A 22,691-nucleotide genomic window follows, 5' to 3' on the forward strand; every position below is an offset into this window, starting at 1 on the left:
CATGCTTCAGAATGCCACTGCCATCCACCAGGTGCAATATTACACACAGCTTGAGAGTTTTTTATTAGATTATGTGGAACTAATATCTCTAAATCTGCCAATCCCTACATAAAAGCTTCGGTTCTGCAACAAATGCAACAGTCCCCTGCAGAATTCCAGACTCCAAGAAGTAACATGTCAGTCAGCCCATTCCAGGAGTAGGTTACTCTCAAAAAGCAGGCACCATGCTGCACTTAAAGTGCCCAGAGCACCTGAACTGAAAAACAGCCTTTGATGATGCATGGCAGACATCCATATTCAAGGCTGATTTGTTTATCTGGAATAAGCCAACCATGTAACACCTGCTGCTAGTTCAGACTTGCACCATAGTGATATTTTGTACGTGGCGTCCTTGGAGAAGTTATTTCCAGTCAAATGGATATTGGTACTGCATCATCTCATTGCTAAAATAAGTATTGCAGCCAGAATTGACATGCAAGTCACCATCCTGAAATAAAGACTAAAAACACTCATCTGCTCTGAACCAAATGCAACCTGTTGTAGGAGAAAACTGCTTGCACAGCACCAAGCCTCACCAGGGGACCAGTTCCTGCCAGTGCTGATTATAAAAGTGACATTGGGAAAAAATATGGCCTGAAGGGAGAGAGGGAATAACCAGACACTCAAGGGGAAAAAATGATAAAATAAAAACTTGAGAGAAGAGTTTACAGAACTGAGGCATGCAAACGCTATCTAGCAGATCTTGTGCACATGGAAGACAGAACAAACTGAAAAGTTTCCTGAGCTCATACCCCAGACAGAACCAACAACTAAGGTGACATACCAGCACAGTATGTGACGATTAAACTATCACTAATTACACTATTTGACACCCTAGAATGGTCTCTGGAAGTCAATCAGGAAACAAATTACTGCATCTGAGCTGATGGGAAACTGCTACGACACTCCAGAATGCAGTTAAGATTCTAAGAGAACGAAGCATATCTCTGGAGGCTCTGAAGATGCACAGAACTTTTCCAAAATTACTTCCAAACTACCCATCAGAAAAGAAACCTTCAGAAGGGATACATTTTCTTAGGCCATTGCTCTACAAACAAGAAGTGAAATAAAAGAAATGCAGCATCCTTTAAGGTCATCCTTGCTGTACCTCATGCACTCTGTAGAAGCACAGCTACAAGTCAGCTACATCTCCTTACCAGCAGGCAAAATCTTTTTTTCCCTGCTGGAATCAGAGATCAGAAACCTTATGAGCCTGTATTCACAGTATCAGTATCAAATAGACTTGATAATGTGTCCACTGCATCAGGTGATTACGTACACAGGCACACTTTCATCTGCTGTAAACTTCTAGGTACCTGCATTTTCTCCAGTTTCCAAAAGTAATTTCTAGGAGCAGAAAGACAATACTGGATTTTGCTGCTGGCAGGAAAAACAGGTTTGACTTGAACTTAATGTCAAAGCAGACAGTTATGTGCACAGCAGCAGAGCTGACACTTATTCTGTGACCTACATGCTACTGACAATGCTAGAACAGACAGTTCACATCTCCCCATCCCCAGAACTGCTTTTGTCTTCTTGCAGATTTCCCTGGTTGTACAGATATGAGTTAGTAAGACGGGGACCACTTTCTGGATATGATGGGAAATGGTGAAGAATGCATATATGCACAGAGGAACAAACTCTCTTCCCAACACAACACAAACTGGGTAAGGATGGCCCTACCCCATATGATGTACCAGGAGCTCTTTACACCATTCTAATCTCAAAACCACACTCATACTAATCTGAGCAACTACAAGGGTAGCACTCAAAACTGTGCCAGGAAGTGTGCCAACAAACTGAACACCATGGATGGTCATGGAACAGTGCCTGAGTTCATGCTACTGCCCCACTTAAGTTTGTTAGCATAGCTGGCTGACAGACCACAAATGAGAAAAAAGACAAGATGCATCCTTCTGCCACCAAGCTTAAACGTTATCAGCAACATAAAGGTATGGTCCAGACAGGTATAGTCAGTGTGAGAGAGTTCTTGGTAACACAGTGTGAAGCCTGGAGCAGCAGCATGAACGCTTTTTTGAGAAACAAATTTCCATAAACAATATGAAAAGAGGACAGAGAAACAGGATTTTTTCTGTCATTTACAGGCAGAGAAGACCAGAGGTATTCGAAGAGGCTGTTAAGGAAAAGCCTCAATGACGAACTGAAGCATTCAAAGCAAGACCTTCTAAATTACATAAAAAGATGAAGTTAAAACCATGACATGGAGTGAGATCTACATATCCCAGCAAAACATTTAGCACCAAATCCATCTCCATGCATCCTATTAAAAAAACTATAACAGTTTTGTAACTGTTAACACAACTATAGGTATGTTGCATCTAGATGCTTGAATTAAGGCAAGGAGGGTCATGACCTGAGCAGAGGCAACAGCTGTATTATGAGTCTCTCAGGTATAGAAATACTGGCACCTGAATATGATATGGACAAATCTTTTAAAGACAAAACTATTTTTTAAAATAAAGACATGGTGTATTGAATCACTGAGTTCTAGACACCACATGCAACCAGCACTTTCTGTCACAATCACACTTTAAATTTAAAGCTATACAAGGTTTTAAATTTCCAGCTACACAAACTGACCACAGTGCTAACTGTACAGTGTAACACAAAGAGGCCAACATTATTTAAGAAAGGGCAAAATTACAACACTATTGTATGGCTAAAAGATATTGGTTCACATATCACACAAAATTAAGCCCAAACCTTGAATTTTTAAAAACCTAATTATCAGCTTGATAAAAACATAAATGCTAATAAATGCAAATCCAGTTATAAAATGAATTTCATACCTGAGACACTCTTAACTAAAACCTAAAGCAAATAAGGGAAAAAATAGCCCTGCACTTAATTTGTTAGAAACTACTGCTTCCTACTCTGCAAATGCGAGGGGAAGCTTTTGCCTGTGGTATTGCACAGAACACACACCACTACAGGATGTTCATAGTTTTCTTCCTCTTTTCAGTTAACCACAAAAATCAAATGCAGTTTTAGAGAGAGGAGCTTATTTGGATGCCTTTGTGTATATTTAGTGTCATAAGCCAAGTGATGTTTCTGTTTGCTTTGGCTGACTGAGGGGGAGTAAAGGGAAAAAATGTCTACTTAGAAAGAATGACCACATCTTAGCTGTGCTCAGAGAGAGCTGTCACATGGTTAGAGGAGCAGGAAATAACTTACAGTTCAGTCGAAGCAAGACTAAGCAATTCTGTGGTTTCAAATCTGAGCCTGTAGAGTTGCTGAAGCTGTATCTTCCAGTATACAGTTTCTTAATACAGCAGCTTACAAACTGGAGAGTCCAGTCCTGCCTGGAGAAGCAGCAGTGAAGGGTGGAGCAGTGCAAGAAGCCTGAGGAATATCATACCTGTTTCTGTGTACCCTTCTCATATCCACTAAAAGTTCTCTTTCCTATAACAACACTAACAAAGACTCTGGCCAGTGAAGACAAATATAGGTGAGAAATGTGTAATGGCCAGGTCCCAGGCTCCAGTGCACTCCATATGTTTGCAGCAGCAAAAGCTGCCTGGCACAGACATTGCCTCCTCTCCTCACGACTTTCCTTGTCCAGTGCTCTGCTGAGCTACAATACATGCCATGTCTATCCCAGCACTGCGTATGGGTAGGACTGCACATCTGATGAGACACCAATCAGATCCTTCCTTGTTCATCCTTAAGAACAAAGGAGCTGAGGAACTGAGGAGGGAGAATAAGGGAGTGGAGGGGAGAACACTGTGAGGAAGAGAGGCAGTCCTGCCTGGAGATCTTTGTGCAGATTATGGATGCAGAAGCTGAAGGGAGAAAGGAAAATTCTGGAAGCACTTCAGGTGCAAGAGGAAAACAGAAAAGGAGGAAACCCTGTTACTGGGACAGGACAGAAAACTTACTGAAAACATAAAAAGCACGTGTTAAAAGATGAACACGATGAGAACATGATAAAAGCAGAGACACGAGATTTGGAGGGCAGAGGTCACCATGCAGGACTTCAAGGTACATCAGTAGGATGGGGCTTACAAAAGAAATAGTGGTTAAACTGATTCCACAAATAGAAAATTCTTTTCAAGTCAATAAATTACTGCTTCTGTTACAAAATGTACTAGGGAGGTTGTAAAAAAATTTGTCACTTTTCTTTATCCCCAACACAGAAAAATATTAATACAACAAATTAATACTAATTTCTTATCCACAAACCACACACAGGTAAATTGGCTGTGATCCTGAGAGGGGAGAACACATTTAAAATTTACTGCCAAATCCCCACTTCCAAATATTCTTGTTCTTCAGCCTAGACAGCAAGTACTAGGGCTTATTACTTAATCTCAGCAAGTGCTGGCTAACTTTTGGGAAAGCCATTATCATCAGTAATACCTGAAGTAAACGTGTTTTTTAAAAGTATTTGCAATCTCAGAGGGAAGAGTTACATTTGCATAATCAAGAGTTCAAATAATGATAAACAGTTTTCTAAGCTGTTCAAAAAGGCAAAACTCACACTATCTTTAGCTGGGTTGGTGTTTCTCAAATTGCAGGCACATTACCTTCACATACAAAATGTGCTTACGTGGGAGCGTATCTGTGCTCACTAAATACACCACCCTGATGCTGCATAGTGGCTAATGAGCAAGGGGAGATAAAGGCAAAATAACACATTTGCATTGAAAGTAAAGGAGATGAATGCAGGGAAATTCTGAATTACACGATACTCTGCAGGGGAAAATGATGTGTGAAACTGTCTTACAGAAATGGAAACACAACCATAGTGCAATCTTTCAGCTTTAAACTAGACACACTGGAGAACTGAAAAATGTATTAACACTGTGTCTCAGAAAACCTAAAAAGAAAATGCTGCCTTAAGAGTGAGGATTTTAAGGACAGCTAAATAAACAGTAGAGGCAAACAGCCCCACCAAGGTGAGGATGCATGTATGAAAGCAAGTGCCTGAAGTGAGAAGCAATCTGCAAATGTGTTGTGGAGCTCTGCAGCCAGCAACAGTTTCCTTGCCAGCAATGATCATCTCCACAGAACATTATGTCTACAGGAATTGAGTAATTCATTTAATGAACTTACTCCAGAATAATATATTCTTAACACAGACATTCTAATTTGAGATACCTCAAGTGTCACTTACTGCACAAAGAGGTGTCAGCAAAACTGTCTACCTTTAACTCAGAAGTGTCTGAGAAAACACTAGTAAATTTTAAGGATTAAGCAAGTGAGCAGCTTTCTAAGAAAGTGTCCCTATGATTGTTTGAACTGCATATTTTCTTTTTCTGTTTGGACCTTTGAGAACACTGCTCCTGTCATGTGACGATCACAGTGCACTTCAGGATCTTCAAATTTAACTACAATTGACCTGAAGGTCAAACCTACTGTTCCCATTTTATAGGATATCCAGGCACCAACAAGATGTCTGGAAGCCACAAAAGACAGTGTGGCAGTGTACCCAAGCAAATACCCTGAGAAACTAAACTATCTCATATAGCATCTGAGCCACGTCCTAGCAGAGTGGACCATTTAAAACCACCCCTGAAGACACACTTCTAGCTCTACTAAATCCACTCTGCAAGATTTACTGTTACAAGGAAAACAAACTAGCCAATAAAAAAAATCCCTCTGTGCTAAGTAACACAATGTCAGCCTTTCTTCAAGAAACTGTACCCTAACCTACCAATAAGCAACTCTGTCTAGTGCCTGTGACACATTTTCATTACTTCCTGTATTTTATTATCTAGGTATTAGGTAATGAAACCATAAGTCTCCTGTATACTAAGTTTTATTTCTGTACTACAAAGATTCCTCAAGAGACAAGCCTATGAAACACACTCACTGGAGGAGAGGACACTATAAATCTTACCACACAGCTCCAAGTCAACAGCAAATTTTCTCAGCAAACTGAGCATTTAGAGCTCCACAAACCCCATGTACAGACAGTTCTGCCTATAAAAAATCAATGACAGGAAAGGGCTTTTTTTCACGCTGGTTAATGAACTAGTACAAGGTTCCTAGGTGGTACTCACTCATCACATACAAATATCTTCAATGCTTCACTCCATCCATTCCAGCACTAAGCTAGAAGCTGCCAGTGGCTGCTGCCACTGCTGGTACCTGCAGCCACTATCAATGAAAGCAGCAGATGAGTTCTTAATGCTGGCACAAAGTAGAGCAGTAAGGGTCATAGGAAGTTCTAAAGAAAAAACAGGTGAGTTTTTTCAGGCAGAAGTACCAGAACTCTTTCAAAAAGATATTCAAGATCTAAAATTAGAGCATTCCCCATTTTCATGTTTTTAGCCCGAAACTGCATGGCTCTTACAAGATGAATCTTACACGCTTCACTTGCAAAAAATTCGGTTAGTACTACATCTTTCAAAACCCCAAAAGAAAAAAGCAGAGAAAAAAACATTCTAGTGATAAAAAATTCAAAACAATATTTACAAGCACATAATGCCAAGAAATCACATCAATTTTCCATTAAAGGAAGAACAAAGTAGTCTTTACATTTAAAAATTTGCATGAAATAGCAAACTCAATCCTTATCTTCTAACAAGAACCTACCTCTTCCTTGGGTGTTCTCCTAAGCAAGGGCTATCTGAACATCTTGATTAAAAACTTGCAGTCAAAACTTGACTGTTCATTTGAATCCTAAATTAAAACTCTGCCCTCTTCTAAATTCCTTAGTATGATTCTTAGCTGTGAAAAACCAGTAAGTTACAACATAACAGCTTGTGACTACAAATTGTTTTCATCCTGTTGTGTATGTATACCATAGGATTCCAGAGCACTTATCAGGAGTGTGAGTGGCATACTTGACCATCTGATTAACCACAGAGATGCTGAGAGACTTTCAGCACTTGACTGCCTCCAAAACAGATAAAATATAACTACAAAGATGCTCAGAAGAGCTTAATGCTGGAGCCTTAACAGAGTGAGGTACAGGTTCCAGGTCTGTCTTAGTAGATCACCCTTCATTCAGCAATACATAATGCTTCACAACAGACACACACTGAATGAAACTTGTAGCAGGACTCACTCCTCATATCAAGACACAATTTGTCTAGCACATGAGGTACAAGAACAGCCAGGAGAGATATAACCACTACAGTCACTGAAGAGAAAAACTTCTGTTGGCTGAGTTTCTATCTTAAAGTCAGTTGAATAAGAGATTTAGATAACTGACAGTGAGGTTTATTGACAATTATGGGATTTTAACACCTAAATTAACACTTGTCTTCTTAGCCATATCCCGCACTTTGTGAATTGATGCTTTGTCTCAAATACATACAGCTATGAGATGCAGTGCCTTCTAGACTGTTCCTAAGCAGTTGCAAAACGTTTCTCATTCATGGGTTAATAAGTTAAGGCAGTGAACTATGCTGTAAAGACATTAATAGCAAGATGCGAGCATGAGAAACACACTGTGATAAGGACAATGGTTGTATCACTTGCTCTACAGAATCTGATATGATCCATTACTGTGAAAATCAGTTTTGTAGGCACAGGTTTGGTTCAAAAGAACTACCAAAATCCCACTGTCACTCTCTCTACAATGGAAGATTATCACTGACTAGTAGTTCAGAGAACTCACTCTAGTGGATACTAGTGAGGTGTCTAAAGATGCCACATGTCTTTTGCAGAACAGGGCAAATCTCAAAAGAAATCCAGGTGCAATTCTCAATACTCTCCTGTTCCATAAGACCCCATCCTTTACACTTTATCTTTTCCCTCCACATCTTATTTAAAAACAAATGCAAAGATGAGAGAATCACCACTGAATTAATGACTCAGTTCTCCCTACTTGTACAGGGGATAAGTCTTTTAAACTGCAATGTCAGTCTTTTTTGGATGTACAGACTACAGTCTAAACCCAAACTGAGGAGTCCCAACACTTCTCAGACATGTGAAGTTGTCCATTACTTAGACCTGTAGTCTACCCTCAAGTCCTAGTTCATACTGTTTTCATAAGCACAAGTAATCTTACAAGTCCCTTCCTGATAAAACATTTAATTCTTATCAATTAAGAGCTATAACTGCCACTCAAGTTTTTATTTTGTGTTATCTCAACTATTACTGCAATTTGTTCTTTGGCTCTGATATACAAACTTATTCTGGTCACATGCACTTTTAAAAGCAGCCAAAACAGTTTTCTTAGTTAGCTTACTGCTGTGTCACTCCTCTTTCTGCATCCTCCACCAGTTCCTGTTTACCATATGAACCATGGCAAAGTCTTACACAGAACAACATATTCCTAGCCTTATTCATTACACCTTATGCAAGTGTTGAGCTGCACTTCTAAGCAGCATAAAATATCTGTTCTCCATTCTACCTACTTCTAATGCTACCAAGTACATACTTCTCATGGTTCCTTTCTCAAAAATTATTTCTACAGAATAAACTGGTTTTTCATTACTGACATCTCTGACCAATATTAATCATGCAAATTATAAAAGTTACTTCTTTATTACAGGTTATAAAATGGACACCTAGCATTTACTTTTTCTTACAAAACTCATCATTCTTTAAAGTAATGATTAATAACTAACCAGAACTTATGCAAAAACTTTTAAGCTGGGCATAACCACAAAAATCATTAATATGCACAAAACTAATCTCATAGCTCCACTTAGTATAAGTGTACATAAAATTTTATTTCCACATTATTATTAGAAAGCTATAGAAAACTTTTTACAGATAGCAAATTTTACAACTGACCTAGATAACAAAGGTTACAAACCTGAATGAAAATTAGTTACATGCCTAAACAATGGAAGTCCTAAAGGGCTTATGCTGGATATATTCTGTAAACAGTTCTACATCTGGATTCATATTTCAGCCAAATTAACTATAGCTACAGCTTTGACTATTAGCCAGTGGCTTGGTTTTGAAAGCCTGATCTGTCATGGGCAAAGGTATTTTAATTGCTTGTAGATTCAGATAAACATTTTACAGCTCAGCAACTGGAGGGGAAAAAAAAAAAAAAAGAGTAGAGAAAAAAATCAATTACCCTCTGTATGTACACTTGCCTCCTAGTGATTTTCCCAAAGTATCAGTCTGCAGAATGGTATCAACCTCAGCAACACACAGAGCAACAACTCTTCACCATTTCCCCCACTCACAGGAAATTTTTCTATCAGGGATCATTACTTAAGATTCCATTGGTACTATGTCCATTTCTGAGTTCAGAGACTGTGAGTACTCAAACAAAGTTATATTACTTGATATATTCCTTTGCTTTTCCATAGAACAAAAATCAGATAGTTGAGTCCTCAATGTTATTTCAAAATAGCTGCCTTGTTACCAGTCAGAAACAAAGGAAAGACTGAAATAAATCAGATTCAGAGCACAACACGCTTTCTTAACTAAGCCCTTCAAGACTGATAGCAGCACTGTGGCATCCATTAAGAACTCTATAAATTATTACTACAAAGAGTATCTTAGGAGCATAATTTAATGTCTCAACTTTACTCTGGTGTTCATTGCAGTAGTGATCTAAACATGAGGTCTAGTCAAAGAAAACCTAAAATTATGTCAATGTGGCTGATATACATCACATCCAAGAGCCAGCCTCTCCATGCCCCACAGTGACAGAAACACCACCTGCAGCAGCAAGGCAGCCCAGATTTTTCAGGTGATCACAAGAGCAAGCATTTAGCGTCCTACAGAACTCACAAAATTTTCCTGTCTTAAAAAGCAGCACTTACAGTCCGAAACTTCTCTAATGAGTAATTCAAACATGGATGTTATGAGGCCAAATACCATGAACATTACAGCAAAAAGGCATTTATCAGCACAGCATGTTGAGTCAACCTAGAAGGTCAAGAGTACTAAGAGTGTCCTACTGGGCTCCAAGAGATACTGTGGTCTCAAGTCAGACAGCCAAGGCTGTCACCATCTCCAGGCACCCATTCCACTACTCTGCTTAAGACAGTGCCCTCCAAGGGGCAGAATATTCAATGTGTTCACTTGTTTCCGAATTTCTGGCTCGTGCCACACAGTAAGCCAAAAATGCCTGGTTAAGTATCTCTAGATCTTCAATGCTCAAGCCCTCAAGATTGTGCAGAGAACCTCAAATGAACTAAAATAAGCCTGTGATTAACTTATAGAGCACAAAGGACTGGGCAAAAGAGGAAACAACAGACCACAATTTTAAGAACCTCAACTGGAAAGTCATCCAATATTCTGTGTAAATCGGAAGAATGTGTAACTTCAAGCAAGCCATAAATCCCATGACACCCAGATGCTGTGAAGATATTTACTTCTGTCTGCTTTCAACATACTACTTATGCAGAAAATTTGGGAGTTTAACTAGGTGAGTCTTACAGCTGAGTATAACAGAAATTAGAAGTGCATTCACCTGACAAGAAAAAAATTAAGTTATAGAAAAGCAAAGTAAAAATCAATTTACACACGAATTCATGCACTATTTTTTCATATTTAGAGAAAAGTTGATACTGGTTTTTTTCTTTCTCAGCAAAGAAGCTGAAGATATGAAACGCTGCCTGAAATTAACTGAGGCATTTCTACAATTCTATACTTTTCAAAACATACACTTTAGGGTCATACCTTTTGACACACAACTTAGTTACTGTGACAGCATCTTTTCAAACCCACCCCAACGTAAATATTCTCTACTTCCTGTTCCGTTGCTGCATCTTATGTTTTCCTTGCAGCACTCAGATTGATCAACAATACCATTTCAAAGTCCAGAAAGTTATGTGGAATCAGTATGACTACATGGATATCCTGCTTGAAGTCACAGTTTTAAGTTCACTTGCTTTACAGCAAGTGCCTAACAGTATTTTAGGTATGGAACACAATGCACAATGTTTTGAAAAATAAGATTTTTTAAAAGCAGCTTCTTTTCCAGTGAAAATGGTTATCTTCTGAAGCTTTCAAATAGTTCTTTAATACAGATAAGTAGTTTTAGTACAGTTTTACATTACATGCAAGAAGGTATTCTGAAACCGAACTTACTGACAGAGAAATAGGAAAATATGCAGTATTTAAGTACACGAACTTGTTGTTTACACTAAGAAAAGTACAGACTAAACCCAAGGCAGGCCTAGCACTGATACGAGCCTTCCTACAACTTCGTCCAACACTGCTTTGTTGTACCGCTGGTGCACCTGGGGTCCGTCCCAACCTCGTCGAGCAACGGAACTTTTACGCCGCTGGAGCCCCGGGGCTGCTCCTTTGCGGCCGGCTTCCCCTGCAGCGCACGGGTGGGCTGCAGGGCAGCGGGAGTCTCCCGGCCCCCGGGAGATCCATGTGCCGATGGACAGCGGGGCGCGGAAAGACGGCGCCCACACCGGTGCCCGAGGCGGTCTCGGAGCCGCCCGGCTTCCAAGGGAGCGAGGCCAGGCCCGGCGCTCAGTGCCGGCAGCCCCGCCGGACCGGGCCGGCCGAGGGGCCGCTGCCGCCGCCGTTCACCGCTCGCCGCCCCGCGCTGCGGGCGAGCCGGGCGAGCAGCGAGGCCTGCGAGGGCCGCCCCCCTTCCGACCCGGGACGGGGCAGTGGAGCGGGATGAAACTTCCGCAGCCTCAACTTCCCAGCGCCCGGCCGGGCTGTCCTCACACGCCCCCGCCCGCCCCGGGCCCCGACCCGCCGCGCCCTGGTGGGGCGGCTGGGGGTGCCCCAGTCCCCTCGCCCCCCTCGGTCGGGACTTACCACGCATTTCTTGCCGAGGAAGCCGAAAAGGCTCTCGTTCTCCTGCGGAGTGAGCAGCAGCGAGCCCACGTTAGTGACCCGCCGCGGGGGCTGCTGCTGCGGGGCGCCGCTCATGGCCGGGGCCGGCCCGGCGCTGCTCTCGCCGCCCTGCGACCGATGGCGCCCGCGGCCCCTTCCTCCCCTTCCTCCGCCGCCGCCGCCGCCGGGGCCTCACAGCAGCCGCATCGCGGAGCCTCTTCGCGGGGCCGGGGAAGGAGGGAGGAGAAGAGGGGCGGCGGGGAGGGTGCCGGGGAGGGGGGCGGTCGGGAAAGGGGGTGCCAGGCGGCGGTGCAGCCGCGCCGGAGCCGCTCCGCGCCGGGGCCGATCCCGATCGCTCCCGCCCCTAAACTTCCAACTCCGGCCCGGCCCCGGCGGCCGCGCGATCCAACATGGCAGCGGGGGCGGGCGAGACCACGGCGCGCGGCAGCCAAGGGGGAGCCCGGCGAGCGCGCGGCCGCCGCGACCATGCGCCGTGCGGGGGGAGGGGAGGGCGTCGCCTTCTGCGCCCGCCCCCTCGGTACCTGCCGGGCCGGGCGGGGCCGGGCATGGGCGGCCCGCGGGGACGAGAGGAGGAGGAGAGGGGTGGTCAGGGTACGAAGAAGGACAAGATGATGAAAAGGAGGAGCGGTCGCCGCCGTAGGGACGCGGCCCCTGTCCCGGAGCCGTGGGAACCGCCAGGGCGCCGTGAGGGGCAGTGCCGCCCGGTGCTCGGGCCCGTGGGGGAATCGCCCGGAGCGCGAAGGGGCCCCGACAACATCGCCTGAGCGCGGGGTATCCGGGCCGCCCGCGGGGATGCGGGAACCAGCGTGTGCTGGAAGCCCTTCAGCTGTCACTGGAACCCGGTGTAGTTTGTAACCCAAAAGTCTTTTCCCGTTTTGTGGCAGAAAGGAAGCTTGTTGCCCAGCCGGCGCGGAGGCCGGGCGGGGGTGTCAGCCACCCCCCCGGCAAACGCTGCCTGCCACAGCCTGAGGTGAACAGTAGGTATTTCGCGCTCTCCGGGGGCCAGCTGCTGAGGAGAAATCACGTACACACTCAACAGCCTTTGTCAGCCAGATTTCTCTTCCCCCTGCTTCTCTCCACGTGACAGCGGTAACCAGCTGCTATGAAGGTTGAAGACGTTTCAAAACTCAAAGACCCAAAGCACTGCTGCTTATACTCAGCTTTCAGCTGCACAAAAGAAATGCTCACGTTTCTCACGTGCAAAGGTGAAAAACAGATATCAAAGTGATCAACTTGCTAGTTTTCTGTGGTTTTGGGTGAAGAGTGTGTCTCATCCTCTGATAAATTAATTGTCTGTGTGGAAGGTGGTAGGTGAAAGGGGGAAGGTCCCCCAGTGTAATTACTATACATTGGACAGAAGAACTGAAGAAGTACAGGAGGAAACAAACCAGGGAAGACAGGAGAAAGGCCTGGGAACACAAGTCTTTATATGATGCTGTACTGACTTTGTGTCTTCCAAAAGATCAGGTGGGGACAAGATGACAGCCCCTCCTGCTCCACTTACAGGCCCTTTTTCCTGTACTTAAGAGCTTGTAATTGTGCCCAAAAGAAGGGAGACTATGGAAGAAAATCCTGATTTTACACCATAAAAATAGTTTGAAATGCATGTATATACAGGACTCCTCAATATGCAGGTCTCTCGGAAGTGACTTGAGTCTTACTGTAAAGGGAAACCAGTAGGAACCAAGTGCTTCTAAAGTACTTCTCAGCAATCCTAGGTTCTTCAGTTTTACAAACTTTCTGTAAAGTACACACTTGCTGTGTAAGTACGTGTGTATTTTAGTGGGAAATGCTTAAGCTATAAAATATTGGCATCATTTCTTTCATTACAAATGTATGTGAAAAGATAAAACACTTGGAAGCACTTTACAAGACAGTATTTTGTGGTATTTTTTGTGGTTTTTATTTTTTTAAGGTTTGTTTGTTTGTTTGGGGTTTTTATTTCATAAACAAAACAGTTATTGTCTAGGTGAAGCCATTTTGGGGAAATTTACATGCCTCCCTTGCTGGTGGTGTAAATAACAAATACAGTACACCTTCAATGGGTATATGCTGTTATTGTCCTCATCTTCTAATCATTTGATTTTGTTTTCTCTCTAAAAACTTTTGATATTTGTTCCTGTGTAGCTCTTGCCATACTGCCTGGGTGTTACAGGTGATGCATTTTGCTTCATACTGTTCTTTTCAGACCAGCTGGCTGGTAGGTATTCTTAAGCGCCTTTAAACCTTCAGGATCTATTGTTAGGATTTTGTTTGCTTTTTTAATAATGGGAGGCAGGAAAGGGAAGGGAAGGAAAGAGGTCTATTTTCAGTCCCTATGTTTCATTAATTATTCAAAAGCTTTTTCTGTTTTCATATTGTGGTTAAGCATTGAGTGCTGAAGGAAAGGGGAAATACCAATGTCTGTCAATACATCCATGGGATCCACTGAAAAATAGATTTTTTCCTTTGATATATATGTTTGCAGTAATGTCAGCAAAAACCTGCTGTTTCTGCATAAAACATACAATTTGATGAAAAGTTCTCTCAAGGAAAGCCACCAAGTAGAGTTATCTCTGTGTGTTTTGAAGATGTAGGAGTGCTCTTGCTGATTTAGGGCAATTGCTGTTTATTGGAGGCTGTCCTCTGAATTTCTCACTGCACTCCTTAGGGTTCACATTGTGTTACCCATTGCTGAGGTCTGTGAGCTTCTTAGGAAGCTGCTCTTTTTCCATATTTTTCCATTTCAGGATACCAACTCATAGCACCAAGGTACTGAAATACATTGGAAATTGCATAATGTCTGTCCTTATAAATAAGCGTCTTGATTTTAAAGATCCATATTATAAATACTTATTTAATAAATAGATTTTATCATCCTTGTCAGAAGTAACATTCTGCAATTGAAGATGGAGTAAGCATGTGAGGGAAACTTGCTACCTAAACTTAATTTTTCTGGTGCTATGAATCATAACTTAAAGATTTTATTAGTGACTGAAGTATATAAGTGAAAAAAAAAAAAAAGTTATCCAAGGATTTATTGTTTTGTTGGTAGCATCACTGCATTTTCCAAATCTTGATCTTGTCATGGTTTGGTTTATTGGTTTTCCATAAAATGAAGAGAGAGTTGATTACATCAAAGAACAAGCAAGGGTAACAGGGAATATGACTTTCCATGGGGAAAAAAATTTGCTACCATCTTATGTTATTTGCAGTGACAAGTGGTATGGTCTGGGACAGTGCAAACCTCGCTGCAGCGACCGCAAGAGCAGGGCTGGGGGAGATCAGGAGTGAGAACATACGATTACTGTGACCATGCAGGAGGGGTATGTCAACCAGGCAGCCTGGCAATGAGCAAAAGTGAAGCAAGCTGCCTTTCCCTCAATACCCTTTTTGGCTGGGCCTGTAGAAAACACCAGTCTGCTCACTGCAAAACCGCTTGTGGTAACTGAAAATGAGGAACTGTCTTTGTGATTGGAAGTGGGTTTGCAGCTGTGAAGACACAAGTTCTCTTTTTTTGGGTAAATCATGTTTTTCTCAACACACACCCCATTGAAGAGGATTGGGTTTGCACTGTTACTGAATTGATGTCAAAAAACATGTTAGTTACTTTAGTGATAATAGCCTCATTCCCTTCTGCTCTCTGTGTTCTGAGCCTTTGAAGTTGAGGAATTGCAGCCCTGAGAGGTAGCCCCCAGAGGTAACTGAGTCATCCATTAAGTTAGGGTTCATTTCGGATTCAGTTGCTGTATTTCCTTTCTCAGAAATTTTGCATGATCTGTTTCAGGTGAGGAATAGTCTGTAAAAAAGAGGATCAAACCTATGGTGTATTATTTGCTCTATACTGAATCTTTCTCAGAAATTTTGCATGATCTTTTTCTCACCTGAAACATGATTTGCATGTTTCAGGTGAGAAATAGTCTGGAAAAAAGAGGATCAAACCTATGGTGTATTATTTGCTCTATACTGAATTTGTACGCTGTAGGTTTCAATAACAGAACAACATGTTTTAGCAACAAAAGTTGCCAGAGATGACGGTTAATTTTTTTTTTTTTAATTGGTCAGTAAAGCCTCTGCTGATTCCATGTGGATGTGGAAGTGTGTCAGTAGGAAGCAGCCTCCCCCGTGGTGGGCAGGCTGTGCAGCAGAGTGTCCTTGCCGCAAGACTGAGCAGGCTGCAGCCTGAGAACCAGTGCTGTGGTACAATAAGTTCTTTCATTTCTTGCACGAATCCTGTCTTAGATGCCAGCTAGAACTTTTCTCTTCCTGTAGTGCCCATTGTATATATAATTTGTTTGTATCTTTTCTAGCCCTCATTTTTGACATCAGACTGCTTACTTGAAGAAAAGAAATTTGTGCCCTTCCAGTTTACTCAGCAAGGGATAAGATTAGTTTTGCTTTGGATACAGAATTGTACTTTCCAGCTATGGGGATATCTAGCTCTTTTCAAGAGCTCCTCAGCAATTCCTTTGTGGCCTGAAGCGTCAGACTGTATTGCTCTCCTTTTCAATACTGTGAGGAAGATGGACCCAAAACATACTGGAATTTGAGGTGTCCTCTCTCTCCTCTTATTTATTGATCACTACCTGCAGCAACTGTGCAACAGTTCTATAGGTGCTCTGCAAATTAGAGGAAAACATTTTTCTTTCCCCAGCCCAGCTAGCATCTAGCCTTGCATTAGAGCTCATCTTCAAAATTGTATGGAACAGGTTTTTTTGAAACACTCTTTTTATTCTCTTTGCTTGGTTTTTAGCTCAGTAAAGGTATGACTTATTGAATTTTACACTCAACAATAACCATGAGTGGAGTAAATAAATTAATCTTGTTTTATTTGCAGGTGTTAAAGGAAATATTTATTCCTTCCTGTAAGTTTCCTGACAATTTTTTAATTCAATGTAATAAAATCCCCCTTCAGCCATTAGTCAGCCACCATGGAGCTCAAGAAGTTCACCAGTTAAAAAAAGCAAAAGAGAAACATGTTCGTTCCTTACTGTGATCTGCAAATCTGTTGTTAGAGCACATTTCCTTAACAACAAAAATCTTGCTCTGGCTTTGAAACGTCAGTTCTTATTTGCAGCGTGACTGACCTCCCACCCCGATCAGCATGGTTCTGACCAGGAAGCCTCTTCATTACTGAGAGGAGGGAAGCACAGGCAAGTGCATTCCAAATGCACCCTTTTTACTGTAAGTGCTAAAAACAAAGTACATACTTGCCCTCTAAAATCTGCCTTGAGGTCAATAGTTTACTCCCGACAGGTCAATGAGCAACTGGCAAATATGTAATGCAACTCAGCAACAATTACTTTTTTATCCTTTTGATGGATGACTTAATAACTTTTACTTAGTTTTTATTTTTTTCCTTTTTTTTTTTCTCTTTAATTCTCTATCTGGCAGATAATAACCTTAATGGATTGGCATGAACTACACCTTTGTTCTTCACTGAGGTTGTGCTGAGCAGATCCTTACTGAACCCCTGTGGTGTGTCAGGGCTGGCCATGTCCTGGCAGTCCTGCTCTGCTGCTGCTGTTCTCCAGGAGGCCAAAAGCTGAGACCCTGTCAAGGGGCAGATTCGGGTCCAGACCTGGGGCTTCTCTGTTGCATTGTACTGTCTTTGGTACTTCTTTAATTGCTTTGCTTCTGTGTGGGTTTTGCCAGTTGATGCAAATATTTGGGAGGGAGGGGGAAAAGACAGAGCAGTCTTTATGTGTCATTGTTCTTGCAGGTGTATGGCTCCACCTCATAAAGCAAGATTGAGATCATGCATATCTTGATCAGCCTGATTTTTGTGTTTGGTGAGGTCACTTACATAAGCTGCAGGCCAACTAGAGCAACTGGTACAGTGAATGATATTGTTTTCTTAGGCAAAAGAGAATATACTTTAAAAATCTAAAAGCTTAACAAATGTATGCTGCAGGAGTTTTAACATATATAAACAAACCAAAATTGAACATGCTTCAAACATGGCTTGAGAAGGTGGATGAAAAGTATTAATTTAATTTTTTTTTCAAAACAATTATGTTGCTTAGTGCATATGACCCATCAGTAAGAAAATCTGTAGTCTGTGCAGTTGCTTCACCTCTGAGATAATTAAGTCTAAAAGTAATTCTTTGTTTTTGCATTCTAGTAAGTAAAGGCAGTTAAATTTCCTTAAGACCTTAGGAATATCTGGAATTTAGCACTGACAGACAAGTTATTTTAATTGGTACATTCCTGGCTACTCTATTATTGCTTTCAATTAAGGACTCTTCCTATGGTATGTTAGGATGGCATAAACAAATTATGTCAGTGCTTTATGTGGATATCTACTTTGCTCATGCTCACCAACTCTACCTGAAGAAGTAGTTGTCCAATAAGAACATACCTACCTGACTTTTTATAACTAAAATGCTGATATATGTGTAGCATAGCATTGCCTGAAGCCCTGGATAGTTTTGGTGCCCAACTGCCTTTTAAGCATGTATGGGAACCCAGTGGCTGATCTAGGGAGAAACTGTTAAACTTGGAGAACATCCACAGCAGTCCCCCTCCTAAAACTAGCCAGCCTTTAATAAATACTGATTCTGTGTGCTACAGACTGAAGTAGTGAAATTTAGTTGTTTCTATACTTTGTGACAAATAAATTTTGAAAGATGTGTAACTTTTTTATTCGTAGATATATGTATTTATGTATACATATATATGTGTATGTGTGTGTATACATATGACAGCTTTAGATCTACCATTTTGAAATGTAGATTTGACTTTATAGTGTTTGCTGCAACAGCATAACATTTAACACTGACCCGTTTTGTTGGGTTACCTTTCTTGACCTTGAATTTTCTCGTATCTATTTAAAAAAAGAAACCCAGCATTTTTATTTAATGTACTGTCACAATAATTAAAGTACAACGAGTTGCTGTTCAATAACTAGATACCTACAGCGCAGCTAATAAGGCTTTCTGAGAACATGCTTGCTACTGCTATAGCAGCTCTTTCACAGAGGTCATGGCGGGGAGCCAGAGGAGGTTGGTAGACAGCTAGGCAACCAGAAAAGAACAAGTTTGTCAGCATGTACAGCTGATTAACATGAGGATAATTTTCCATAAGCATAGCCTGCAGTGTTTGCTAAAGGTGGGGGGTTTAATTTTTCACTAAACTTCCTAAAAGCTAAGCCATTTTTAACTGTGGTGGAAAGCAATTTGTTCAATTCAAGTGGAATAAGGCTCCGTAAGATTTTTATGCTATTTTAACTCTGCCTACACATTGTGGTAGGCTGAGGTGTACTTAATGTATAGGCAATATAAGGTTATTTCCATTAAGACATTATGACAATTATTTTTGATAGGTGATTTTATTTCTACTAGTTAGAGTGATCAGAACAAGAAAACACGAGAAACATTTAGAGGCAGAAGAAGCAACCTTTAGTTATTACGTTCTCGTTCTTCTGAATGTCATCTAGATTGCCAACATGTAACAGGAAATAAATTACCTTGCATTTCTAGGTTGCTTATTATAAATCACAGAATTGCTAGGTTGGAAGAGACCTTCAAGATCATTGAGTCCAACCCATGCCCTCACACCTCAACTAAACCTTAGCACCAAGTGCCACATCCAGTCTTTTTTTAAACACATCCAGAGATGGTGATTCCACCACCTCCCCAGGCAAACCATTCCAGCTTTATCACCCTTTCTGTAAAAATCTTTTTCCTAATATCCAACCTATATTTCCCTTGGTGCAGCTTAAGACTGTGTCCTCTGGTTCTGTCAGTTGTTACGTAAGTCTGTAGGAATATGAATGGTCTTCTAAATTTTATGATGTTCTGTAACCCAGAATCTCTCCTCAAGTATAACTCAATCATAGTTCCAATCTCCAAAGCAGGTTTAGGTGTATTCAACTGCTGCACTGAATCTATACTTCTCCTTTCTCTGGCCCTCTTCATGTGCAAGGTCAAGGCTGAAGTTACCCAGGCCTGTGGAATGCAGAGACTTCCTTCACACTGAAGTAACCCAGTGTTTGCCTAAGAAATGGTATAAAGCAGATGGACTAAAATAAATGCACAAACTCTAAACATTCAAAAGATAAGACAAAATCAGTTCATATTTGCACTGTTGGGTTTTTAAGAAATGAAATAATAACTCACTCAATTCTTAATATTGTTCTTGAATATACAGGATATTTGCCAAAGTCTATGACCATGTGTGGTTTATTTCAAATATGATGCAACCCATAACCTGCATTCTGCTTGATTTTACAGTATGAGCTGTCTTTATCCATTATTTATTGTGCTCAAATATGAAGAGGATCAGAATATTAGACAGAAATAGCACGTGGCTTTGAGGATGAGTTGTAGAAATGAGATGAAACTGAGTAGTAAAAACAGCACTGCTTAAGTTTCTGGATTGATGACTAAAGGGGAGATCCAGGAGTGGTTGGGAGTTGCTCTGGCAATGTGGACTTAGAAAGATGAATGCAGGTCCCTGGGGCTTCTGGTAAGAGATTCCCACTAAAGCCAGGGAGGCATTAGTGCTACTGTGCAAGGCCCTAAAGCACCTTATCAGGAATAATGTGTATGATTCTCTCTGTCCATTTTCTAGAAGTGAATTTAGATAGGAACAGGTTCAGAGGACAGATAGCATGTCTGGGAAAATAGGAAAGAGGAGATGAGGCATCATGGCAAAACAAAATGACAGAAGAAAAAAAAAATATATATACTTCCTGATCAATGAATAGGTATAATTTCTGTTGACTTGATATAATTTCTGTTCCTACATGAAATTTCTTAACAATCAACAGAGTAATTTTTTCAGGTGGTGAGGGACTTCATGAGCAACAGGGAGGAAATACATTTTTTTAAGTAAAAGATGATGTTCGTTCCAGATACATTTCTAGAGAAATGTACAGATTCCTAATTCTGAGGACAGTCTGTAATGTGTCTCGAGCAGAATTAAGTGGGAGCAAAAAGATTTTACTGCTTTAAAGCTGGAGCTCAAGACAAAGTGATTCTATACAGTGTTGCTTTTAACGCCAAAGGACAGGACTCAATTCAGAAAATCCCTTTAGTTTTTCTGTTCATCTTTGTCTTTTAGGTATCTTGCCATCTAAAAAGTAATAATAAACCCAATCACTGCTATGGAAGGAATTTAAAATCCTTCTGTCTGAAGTTGTCTAAAACGAATAATGATTTGGGGGTCTTTTGAAGAACAGTAGTTTCCAAACAAATCTGTCAAATATTAATTTAAGTCTCTGTTTAGTCTACAGCACTGAAATTGCTTTGAATAGAAAATACATGATAAAATATGTGTAATGGGTCTTGTCAAAAAGCTTTTTCATTCTATTTCGCATTTTCCAATAACAGACAATCTCCTCTGCATTTAATAAAAAGTAATAAAACTTCTGAAGCCAGAACTGATTGCTGGTTAATTTAAAAGAAAGGAAAGTTTATTACCTGTCTTTGCAGTATACTGCTCATTCTCTGAATCTAGTAGTCAGTGGTTAAATAAAGTCTCTGGGAGGAATTTTCCATTGTGAGTCATAAGCATTGGATTGACAACCTTTATAGAAATTTAAATGCAACCCTATTAAACAATGCACTTCTATAAAAGCTGAGGGATAAATTCCTTTCACTGGGTGCGGGGGCACTGAGGTGCCGTATCTGAGAGAATGACCTGCAGAGAGTTTATGTAGCTGTGAGAAGCCATAAGGTTGGCATCTGCCTGGCTGGAACACCCATCAGGAGGACAGGATATCTAATGGTACAGAGCCCATCAGCCAGCAGCAATTATCTAAATGGTGTTTGCCCACAGGAATAAAGCAACAGCCACATAAATAAAAAATTGTTGGGTTTCTTTCAATATCACATTAGAGCTGGGTATTGCTCTTGCAAACATCACTTGAAACAAGTATTTCAGTAAAATGAAAATAGCTATCACAATACTTCCTGGCTTGTATTTTTAATGTACAAAATTTAGAAAAAAAAAAGTCCTCTAAACTTATTTCGTGTTTTCTTCAACTTTGTCTCCCATAACTATCAGTTTGGTTTAATTTTGAGTTTTCCCCTGTAAACTCTGGGTTACCTATATGTGAAAAATGTCAATGTGTGCAAAATTATTAAAAATTTCAAACACCACTCCTGTCACACACACACACACACACGAAATAATGCATAGGGGAAATTACAATTTCACATATTTAAAACAATTGGCAAATGTAATGCCAGTCAACCCACTTGGGATGCTGACCATACACATGAAGGAGAAAACTGGAGAGATCACAGATGATACTGTAATGATGCACAGGAAGAATGCTGAGAAGAGGATATGTGAAGATGCTGGACAGATTTCTGGAACAACAGAGGAGCCATCACCAGCAGCTATTTTGGGAAAGCACAACATCCCAGTTCTGATTCAATCTGGGCACTCATAAATGCCAGTGTGTGGCCACAATTTTGTGATGCTGACCCTGGTTGCTGGGCTGGGCTCAGTTTTTGGACACGGATGCTTGGTGGTGGCAATTCTCGAAGCAGTTCTCAAAGTCTACACAGCTACATGAGCTTAAAAAACACCACTCCTGATATAATCCCTTCTGACATCAGGTCAGACACATGGTGCTGTGCAAGTTATTTCTTCTTTTCACCCTTTTGCTATCACCACCTCTAGATTCCTTAAGATCTGCACTGGTAGTAGCTTCCTGGGGAAGGGCATTGCAAGGTGATTGCAAGCTACGTGTGTGGACACAAGCCCCGTGCAGATCAGCACTGTGCTTCTCAGAATGCAGGGGTGCCAAAAGGGAAATGCAGTGAGGCCCTGCCACTGTTCAAGGGTGTTACTATTAACATTTTCTGTCTTGTAGCAATAATTTTTGTCAACATCCACTTCTACATGTTATTTCTTGTTTCTTAAAGTAAATTGTTTACTGCTAGTGATCAGCTGCTCTAACTTTGTCTTCTCACTCAAAACCAGCTACTAATAAAGGATCAAAGTTTGTG

The 22,691-nt window shown here is 41.2% G+C and overlaps 1 protein-coding gene across 3 annotated transcripts in view; it reads right to left on the bottom strand.

The window, feature by feature from the left end:
• The window catches only part of WASL (WASP like actin nucleation promoting factor), a 53,978-nt gene extending 41,791 nt beyond the window's left edge, over nt 1-12,187 (bottom strand). The window contains exon 1 of one of the 3 annotated variants that reach the window (XM_041471483.1): nt 11,710-12,187. In XM_041471483.1, coding sequence (XP_041327417.1) covers nt 11,710-11,823 — 114 coding nt within the window. In that variant the 5' untranslated portion in view covers nt 11,824-12,187. The remainder of the gene's footprint in view (nt 1-11,709) is intronic. The other 2 variants (XM_041471482.1, XM_041471484.1) reach the window with 2 other exon arrangements.
• Between the last annotated feature and the right edge of the window lie 10,504 nt (nt 12,188-22,691).

This window comes from Pyrgilauda ruficollis, unplaced genomic scaffold (assembly GCF_017590135.1).
Source record: "Pyrgilauda ruficollis isolate IOZ18807 unplaced genomic scaffold, ASM1759013v1 scaffold27, whole genome shotgun sequence".
NCBI lineage: Eukaryota > Metazoa > Chordata > Aves > Passeriformes > Passeridae > Pyrgilauda > Pyrgilauda ruficollis.